Below are 10000 nucleotides of genomic sequence, written 5' to 3'. Positions count from 1 at the left end.
AAAAAAGAGAAAAAAGAAGAAAGGAGGAAAAAGAGGGGAAATAAATACCTGTGTGAATGTGTAGGTTGATGACACGCCCTCGCACACCTGAGCACTCACCTGGAGGAGGAGGAGGAGGAGGAGGAGGAGGTGGAGGAGGAGGAGGAGGAGGAAAGTATGACAAGGATAAAGAAAAGACAAGGATGATGATAAATATGCAAAAGGAGGAGGAGGAGGAGGAGGAGGAGGAGGAGGAGGAGGAGGAGGAGGAGGAGGAGGAGGAGGAGGAGGAGGAGGAGGAGGAGGAAGAAGACAGATTCCCAAGTCCATTTTCTATGAGTAAATATTGAAAAAAATAATGTCTTTGAAAAACTTTATGCAATGTGTGTGTGTGTGTGTGTGTGTGTGTGTGAGAGAGAGAGAGAGAGAGAGAGAGAGAGAGAGAGAGAGAGAGAGAGAGAGAGAGAGAGAGAGAGAGAGAGAGAGAGAGAGAGAGAGAGAGAGAGAGAGAGAGAGAGAGAGAGAGAGAGAGGTATACAATTCAAGATGCTAGGTAAACTCAGCTTGAGGAGGAGGAAGAGGAAGAGGAAGAGGAAGAGACAGAGGAAGAGGAAGAGGAGGAGGAGGAGGAGGAAGAGGAGGAAGAGGAAAAGTAAGAGGAAGGAAGAAAATAAAACAGTGAGACAGAGAATAAGAAACACAGAAGAAGAAGAAGAAGAAGAAGAAGAAGAAAAAGAAAAAGGCCAAGAAGAAAAACGAATAAAGAAAAAAACAATAAGAAAGAAAAAAAGAAGAAAAAGGAGAAAGAGAAGAAGAGAATGAGAAAAAAGAACAGTGGTGGTGGTGGTGGTGGTGGTGGTGGTGGTGGTGGTGGTGTGGTAGGGTATCGAACGTGTTACCACAGCCCTAAAGTTGTGTGGCGGGGCGCTGCGGGGTGGGGCGGGCGGGTCGGGGCGGGGTTCGAGGCTGGGGTGGGGCAGGTATAGTTGAGGTGGTGGTGGTGGTGGTGGTGGTGGAATGGGGGAAGGGGAGCCATTGGTGGTGGTGGTGGTGGTGGAAGTAGTGGTGGTGGTGGTACATTTTCCTCGCCACCACCACCACTACTACCACGCCCAGAGAGAGAGAGAGAGAGAGAGAGAGAGAGAGAGAGAGAGAGAGAGAGAGATAAAATAAAACCACAACTGTATACATTTCTTATTTTTTCCTCCTTTTTTTTACTATACAAGGCGCAAACATCCCGTAGATTTATTCCCTTTCAAAACAGCAAAGTCAACAACAATAGCAGTGAGAATAATGAAATCACACCTTAAAAACCACAAAATATAAGTCCCCGTTCAAAATCAATCAAAGAAAACCAAAGCATTTCACCAAAGAAAACGTGAGTCATTGATAATCACAAGAGAGAGAGAGAGAGAGAGAGATAATAACCCCTACTTTCTCCTCTCTTTTCTTTTTAGCTAGGAAAGAAATTATGATTAAGAAATAATTAAAAAAAGGAAGGAAGGAAGGAAGGAAGGAAGATGAGAGGGAAGGGCAGAATATAATACCAGACCTTGGTGGTGGTGATGGTGGTGGTAAAGGTGGTGGTGGTGGTGGTGGTGGTGGTAGAGGAGGAGGAGGAGGTGGTGGTGGTGGTAGTAGTAATAAGTAGATGGTGGTAGAAGTGGTGGTGGTGGTGGTGGTGGTGGTAAGAAAAACCAACGTGCAGAGAGAGAGAGAGAGAGAGAGAGAGAGAGAGAGAGAGAGAGAGAGAGAGAGAGAGAGAGAGAGAGAGAGAGAGAGAGAGAGAAAAGAATCAAACACAAGAAAATATATATAAAAAAACGAGAGAGAGAGAGAGAGAGAGAGAGAGAGAGAGAGAGAGAGAGAGACAGAGAGAGAGAATATGAGTGAGACAGAGTGAGACAGAGAGTGAGATAGAGTGAAACAGTGAACAAACCAGAGAGAGAGAGAGAGAGAGAGAGAGAGAGAGAGAGAGAGAGAGAGAGAGAGAGGACAGTCAGATAGTTACCTATAATCCAGGCCGGTGTATGACTGTCTGCTCAGCGATGAAGGAAAGAGAACTAGATTAGCAGAGGACACCTAACCTAACCCATACCTCCCCTACACACCTGTCCTACACACCTGCGCTACACACCTATACACCTACACACCTGCAACCTTACCTACACACATACCTAACTTCACTTCACCTATTCCATTCCTACTGCCTCTTTACCTATTTCACACACCTGTACTAAGCCAATCCTACACACACCTGTCCTACACACCTGTTCTACACACCTAACTTAACCTTATTTATTTCATACATACTGTGTCTTTGCCTATTTCTACGTTATTATCCTTCACACACCTGTACTAAGCCACACCTGCACTACACACCTGTCATACACACATACACACAATCTAATCTAACTTAACCCGTACACATTCACACACTTTCACTTTAACTTTCTAATTCACACACCTGTACTGAGGCAACCCTACGCACACCTGCCGTACAAACCTACACACACCTGTCATACATATCTACACATATCTACACACACATACACTTTCTCTTTAACCAGCCTTTCATTTCTCCGTCAGTTTCACACACCTGTCCTAAGCCAAACGTACACACCTGCACTGTGACACCATACCTTTAATTTACACCATTTTCTGTCTCGATACCCCTGAAACACACCTACACACACCTGTCCCGCACATCTACACATCTGCGCACTAGCTTTTTTTTTACTAGCAGGCCAAAAAAGACAGGTTTGCAATGATATAGGCAAGCATTCCTATCTCCAAACCTGTTCATCCAAGCTTGTCTATGTCTATACAACGATACACACCTGCACGCTGCCTACCTTTAATCAGACAAGGCTATTTTTTCAACCAGTTTCTCTCCCACACCTGTCAAACACACCTACACCAATCAAGCACACCTACACACCTGACTTCATACCTTACCTTTAATCAACGCTTTCCTACCTGCAGATTTGTACTGCCACACCTGGAGTTTTCACATGACCCTATATTCATCTCACACCTGTCTATCACACACCTGTATCTCCATCTTCATCTGTGCAAAACATCATCTAATTAACATTCCTTAGTCCTTTACCTAATCAATTTACACCTTCCCTTTTCAGGTGCTAAATACCTACGCACTTAATTAACACACCTGCCAAGAACACACCTGTGGGATATCTATTTTTCCCACCTTTCCAAAACATGATCCTCAAAACCTTTATTTTTTTTTTCTCCCTGCCATAACACACCTGTAAATCTTGAAACTCTGTCTTTCACTATCAAAGCACACCTGAAGCCTACACAATCTTATTTTTCCCTACTATAACACACCTGAAAATCTCGCAACTCTATTTTCACGTTCCCAATCACACCTGAAAATCTTAAAAGCTCTATCTTCACCTTCCAAACACACCTGGAATCTGCACAAACCTGTCTTTACTTCTCCAGACACACCTGAACTCTTAAAACCCTTTCTATTTTTTTCACCTGGCCAAACTCTAAAACAACCTTGTCTTTCCTTGCCAAGACACACCCGCCTTCAACTGCCAAAACACACCTGAAATCTACACTTCACTGCCTTTACACACCTGAACTCTTCAAAACATTCTCTATTTTTTTTCACCTGCCCAAACCATGAACAAACCTGTCTTTACCTGCCAAAACACACCTGAAATCAACACACACACCTGTCTTCACCTGCCCCACACACCTGTATTCTAGTAGCGTCCGTAGCACCTACCTGTGGCCACTTGGAGAAGACTAACACACCTTTAATTTAGTCCTACCTGCCCACGCTCACTCATAGACGACTAGTGTTAAGAGTTTCTGCTCTCTCTCTCTCTCTCTCTCTCTCTCTCTCTCTCTGAATGCCTTTTGTTTTGATGTTTTGTTCTATTTTTTTTTCTTATTTATGTTTTATTTTCTTATTCTTCGTCTTTTTTTTTTTTCCTGTGTTGTCTTCATCTTTTTTGTCTCTAATTCTCTTTCTCACTTTCTCTATCTCTTTGTTCTATTACATTGTCTCTATGTTTCTCTATCTCTCTTTTCATCTCTTTCTTTTCTTTCAAGCTTGTTTTTTTTCATTTTCCTAGCATCCCTGTTTTTCTCTTTCCTAATTTCTCTCTCTCTCTCTCTCTCTCTCTCTCTCTCTCTCTCTCTCTCATCTCTGTACATTTTATCTAATTTAATGACCTATCTCTATTTTAACTAATTTAATCCTCCACCTCTTTATATTTTGACCAGTTTAATCTTACATCTCTCTCTCTTTCTCTCTCTCTCTCTATTTTTTTTACATTCTCTATCTCTTTATTCATTTTGAGAGTCTTTAACCCTCTATCTCTCCATTTGGTCATATTCAATTCTCTATCTCTATATTTTGACAAGTTTAATCCTACATCTTTCTGTTTTGACATATTTAATTCTTTATCTCTGTATTTTGATAAGATTAATTTTCTATCTTTCTATAATTTGACAAGCATTATTCTCGGTCTCTTATTTTGATACTCTCTCTCTCTCTCTCTCTCTCTCTCTCTCTCTCTCTCTCTCTCTCTCTCTCTCTTTTCCTTTTCGGTAATCCAGTAAGCCTTTCCTAGCACAACCCAAACTTAAGACAGCACAGTGAGAAATAGTGACCCTGGCTCTTGTTCCTCTTAGCTACACTCATCACTGTCCCGAGGATTCACCACACCACAGACACACCAGTACTATCCTAGCTAATATATAACACTACTACTTTGAATACATACATACTTCATCACACACATGCTCTCTCTCTCTCTCTCTCTCTAAGACCACGAACCGAAGAAGCTAAAGCCAAGAATCTACCCATCCGAACACAGTGTACAGACTAATACTACAACTACAATAGGAAGAATACCAAGCATTTTCCGAATCCTCAACTCATGACTTAGAATTTTTTGAAACTTTTACTTTTTCCCCCTCCCTAAGGCATTGTGGGAGGAAATGGGGAGATGGGGGGATAAAAGGAAGAGGAGAAGAGATGGAGGTGAGGAAAGATGAGAGAGATGGAGATGGAGGGAAAAACTGGATAAAAGAGGAGAATGGAGGAAAGGAGGTGAAACAGGGAGGGGAAACAGGGAGGGGGAAATTTGGAGTGTACCGGGGTGGTGTGTTGGGGCGGGGCTTGGGGGCGGGGCGGGGCGGAGTGGGCGGGGCGGGGCAGGGCAGTCAGCCAGTCAACCAACCCACATTAAATTTCTTAGTCTTTCTTAAACTTTTCAAAAACTGCCTTCAACCCGCCTCCTCTCCCCCCCTTCCTGCGCCCCCGCCCCATCCCGCCCGCCCCTCCCCTCCCCCCAGCACCGCCAGCCCCTCTCCCACCCATCACCACCCTGACCAGGAAGGGGGAGGGGGGCAGGGTCAGGTCAAGTGAGGTCAGGTTAGATTAGGTTAGGTTTGTATTGAGTTATGAAAGGATGAAAGGGATGAATCTGAGGAGGAGGAGGAGGAGGAGGAGGAGGAGGAGGAGGAGGAGGAGGAGGAGGAGGAGGAGGAGGGACTGTGATAAAATGAATAAAAAATGTGGAATGGTTGTCTTTTTTGTAACTGCTACGTACATACACACACACACACACACACAGACACACACACACACACACACACACACACACACACACACGTCCATACACACAAGCATACAAAAGTAAAAGTCCACACACACGCACAACCCCACGCCCCCGCGCGCGCGCGCACACACACACACACACACACACACACACACACACACACACACACACACACACACACACACACACACACACACACACACACACACACACACACACACACACACTAGACATACGTTATATAAACAAAATATTAATCTTTGTAAAAATATTAGCAACAATTTCCACGTATTTGACTGACAGAGTGAAGCTGATGATGAGTTACTGTGTGTGTGTGTGTGTGTGTGTGTGTGTGTGTGTGTGTGTGTGTGTTTGGCGTGGTGTGACCTCGAGGGTTCAGTGTGGTGGGGGTAGCTGAAGTGGTGTGATGTGGTGTGGTGTGGCCTTATGAGGTCAGTGTGGAGTGATGTAGTGTAGTATAGTGTGGTGTGTGGTGGTGTGGCCTGTGGGGTCAGTGTGGTGTGGTGTGGTGTGGCGTTGCCTCGGGGGCTAGAGTGTGGTGGGGGCGGCTGGGGTGGTGCGGTGGGCGGTACAGCTCGCGCTAAGGGCCTGGGGGGTGAGGGGCCGGGGCTGGCGGCCTGGCCTGTGGGAGGCTGCCAGCCCCGGCCCTTTGGGGGGGGGCGGGGCGGGGCGGGGCGGGGCCACAACACACCTCAGTAACAACTCCTTAACACTTTCTTCTTTAATGTCTTGCGATGAGGGTGACGGGAGGGCTGGGGCCCATACCTCCTGGTCATGGTCCCCGGGCACCACTATGGCCCCATCACCCACCACCAGGGGCCCCACCACGCTCTCCCGCTCCGTGGCCCCGCACGTCACCGGCAGCGGGGGCGGCGGGCACGTGAACACGCCCTCGTGCACGCGGCACGCGCCCGGCGACGACGCGCTCGAGGCGCCGCACGAACAGCTGTAGCAGGGCGAGGGCGGCGTGCCCAGCGGCGTGCCCAAAGGCGTGCCCTGGGCCGGCGGCGGCGGCAGGCACGCGGGGAAGGGCGGGGGGGAGAGCGGCGAGGCGTACCCGGCCGTGGCGGGCGCCGTGAAGGGGCGAGGCAGCACCACGCAGGGGCGGGGCGGCGTGGGCGTGGAGTGGGCGGTGCGGGGCAGGTGGGCGGGGGAACGGCGCCCCCCGTCACTCGCTGAGTCAAACACCCGCTGGCCGCCGCCCCTCATGCGGCCGCCGCCACAGCGTCGCGCCCCGCCGCCGCCGCCCCGCCACAGCCGCCCGCCACCCACTGCACGGCGGTCAACATCCAGGAGAGAAGGAGGGGCAGTGGGCGTTGCGGCAAAGGCCAGTGTCCCAGGCGGCGATGGGCGGGAGTGGGCGGCGAGGTATCCAAGTTGTAGTGGTGGTGGCGATGGTGGTGGTGGTCCGGGCGTGGAGAGTATCCAGGAGAGGCAGCGTGCGGGGAGAGAGACAGCGTGAGGGCAGGGAGGCAGGGAGGCAGGGAGAGCCTCGGCCTGGACGGCCACGGTACCTTGATACTCACTCACCTCAGACTGGCGCCGCCACAGGGCATGCCACGCACCAGTAGTGGCGCCAACACCAGCAGCAGTAGTAGAAGTAGTAGTAGTAGTAGTAGTAGTAGTAGTAGTAGTAATAATAATAATAATAATAATAATAATAATAATAATAATAATAATAATAACCAACACGAAGAACAAGAAGAATATGAACACAGTACCAGACCACCACACACGGGCAGAGTCATGCCACGCGAGGGCAGGGCAGGCTGGGCAGGCTGGGCAGGCTGGGCAGCACCAAACACCCACAACCTGGCACGCACCAACCAGCCAGCCACACCAACCAAACAGCTCAAAATTAACCCAAACCAAACAAAACTAAACCAAAACAAAACAAAATAAACACGTCGCGAACACACTAAATTCCATTCAGCTTAAAAGTCACTCTGAGTTAAATGCGCTCTTCTTGTTTTTTTTTTTTTTTTATTTCTACCATGTGGGCTTATCACGGGAATTTCTGGGCTAAAGGGGATACTTTTTTGCGGTACCTCCTATCTCAAAGCCCACCCGTTAGGAAACCGTTGCCCCAAGTGAGGAAGCTCAACCTACACTCGGACCGTGGTCAGGATTCGAACCCGTGCGCTTGGAGACCCCTCGGACCCCAAAGCACGCACGGATCCACTGTACCACGGCGGCTCTTTCTCCTCCTTGCTTTCCTGTTCCTTCTTGTCTTGAGGCGTGAAGGAATGCACAAGGTAACAAATGAATAAAATAGCTGCCATAACGAAGAAAAATGTTAAATAGATATGTGAAAAGATAACAAATAGAAGATAAATGAATAGAATAAGATGAAGAAAAAAAAATAGTTAAAATCACAGGAGGATAACAAGGAAATGTTGAATAAATAGACGTGTAGAAAAAAATATAAGAAATAAACAAAGCAAAGGACAGTCACAATTGAACCATCCATTAGAAAAAATATATTAAAACGATAAATAAAGAAGAAACATTGAATAAAATAAATAAATACGTAAAAAAAAAAAAGAGAAATAAATAAAGGACAGTCACAATTGAACCATCCATGAGAGAAAAAAAAATAGAAAAAAAAAACACTAAAACGACAAATAAAGAAGAAAAATTGAATAAAAATAAAGACACATAAAAAAAAGATAAATAAATGAACATGTAAGAAAAGATAACAAACAAAACAAAAGATAGTCACTATTTGAACCATCCATAAAAAAAAAAAAAAAAAACATGGAACGATAAATAAAACTAGAATAAGACAAGATTTCAATTATTCCACGTCCTCAATCTAACAAAAAGGATAATTTACATAGCTGGCAACGTGTCCTCCTCCTCCTCCTCCTCCTCCTCCTCCTCCTCCTCCTCCTCCTCCTCCTCCATTCAGCAGCGTAGCCAAAAAAGAGTCGTAATAAGGGAACATAACCCCCCTATAACGGACAGTCAGGACGTTATAGGCAATATATAGTCCGGCTGTGATATTTTCCATGTTCCAGAGTGTGTTTAGAGAAGGAGGTTGTAAGATACAGACCAATAAATAATATCAGGGTTTGTGTGAGTTTTTAGGCCTACAATTGGCAGTCCTTGTGTGAAATTTGTGTTGTTGTCTATATGTCTATCTTTTCCTTATTTCTTTCTTTTATCATTTTCTTTTTTTCTCTTTTTATTCCTTGAGTGAAATTTGTGTTTTTGTCTATTTGTCTATGTCTTCCTTCTTATTTCTTTCTTTTTATCATTCTTTCTTTTTTCCGCTTTTTATTCCTTGAGTCAAATTTGTGCTGTTGTCTGTATGTCTATTTCTTCATTCTTATTTCTTTCTTTTTCATTTTCTTTTTTCTCTTGTTTTATTCCTTGTGTGAAATTTGTGTCTGATTCTGCCATTTTTTTATATTACGGCCCGTTATAGCGCCTGTAGGTCTCCTTGAAGAGTATGGAAAGCGTTGTTCGGCTTCCACCCCATAGTGGCGCAGGCAATTTTATTCATAGTGGTAGCAATATCAGCGCCCATATCACCACCCAAGCGCATCTTTGGTGTCAGGCAATTACATCCCCACCAAGAACCTGGGTATCAAGGTGACATGTAGGCACTTTAAACCACTCCACAAATGACAAAGTTTCAAAGCGGTATGTGGTGGGATTCGAACCTACGCGCGGACGTCTGCCCGATCCCACCACTGCCACCTTATCCACTACGCCACCGTCTCCCTTTCTTCCTTTTATCATCCTTCCTTTTTCTTTTTTTCACACAAGTACATGTTTCTCTATCAAAGTGTCAGGTATATCTATCTATCTATCTATTTCCATCATTTATTCATATTTCCCTATCTGTTCTTCCGTTTATCATTTACTCTTTATTCATTACTTTGTTGGTTTCTTTCTTTCTTTCTTTCTGTCTCTCTTCATTTTTTTCGCGGTAACATAACAACAACAACAACAACAACAATAATAATAATAATAATAATAATAATAATAATAATAATAATAACACACAAATCTTCTAAAAATAATAACAAAAGAGGGAAAAACAATAGAAGAAAAAAAAAAGAATGACAAGAAATCTTATAAATTATGAGAGAAAAGTTGAAAAAAAAAATAAATAAATAAAAAAAAGGTCAAGGAAAAAACTCCCAAAAATAAAAGAAAGCAAGAAAGAAAGAGAAGGAAAAAAATGAGGAAAAGCGCGGGAAAAGAGAAGAAAAGGGAAGAGAGAGAGAGAGAGAGGAAAAGAGGAGAAAAGAGGGGAAACTAGAGGGGGGGGAAAGAGGAGAAACGAGTAGGAAAGGAGAGGAAAGAGAGGGATAAAGAGAAGGGGAAAAAGGGAAAGAAAAAGTAAAAAAAAGAGGAAAAGAGAGAGAGAGGGAAAAGGGTGA

The 10000-nt window shown here is 45.0% G+C and overlaps 1 protein-coding gene across 35 annotated transcripts in view; it reads right to left on the bottom strand.

Moving 5' to 3' along the window:
• The window catches only part of LOC123502087 (glucose transporter type 1-like), a 118382-nt gene that overhangs the window by 67750 nt on the left and 40632 nt on the right, over positions 1-10000 (bottom strand). For 27 of the 35 annotated variants that reach the window (XM_045251247.1, XM_045251245.1, XM_045251255.1 and 24 more), the window contains exons 4-5: positions 6298-6877; positions 1991-2017 (exon numbers count right to left, since the gene is read on the bottom strand). The exons of 2 other annotated variants lie outside the window; for them this stretch is intronic. In XM_045251247.1, the coding sequence (XP_045107182.1) occupies positions 1991-2017; positions 6298-6815 (545 nt within the window). In that variant the 5' untranslated portion in view covers positions 6816-6877. Of the gene's footprint in view, positions 1-1990; positions 2018-6297; positions 6878-10000 lie in introns of those variants that run through there. 6 more of the 35 variants (XM_045251253.1, XM_045251264.1, XM_045251266.1 and 3 more) reach the window with 4 other exon arrangements.

The sequence above is a fragment of the Portunus trituberculatus genome, chromosome 10 (genome assembly GCF_017591435.1).
Source record: "Portunus trituberculatus isolate SZX2019 chromosome 10, ASM1759143v1, whole genome shotgun sequence".
Classification (NCBI taxonomy): Eukaryota; Metazoa; Arthropoda; class Malacostraca; order Decapoda; family Portunidae; genus Portunus; species Portunus trituberculatus.
This window is presented reverse-complemented; position numbering and strand designations above follow the sequence as displayed.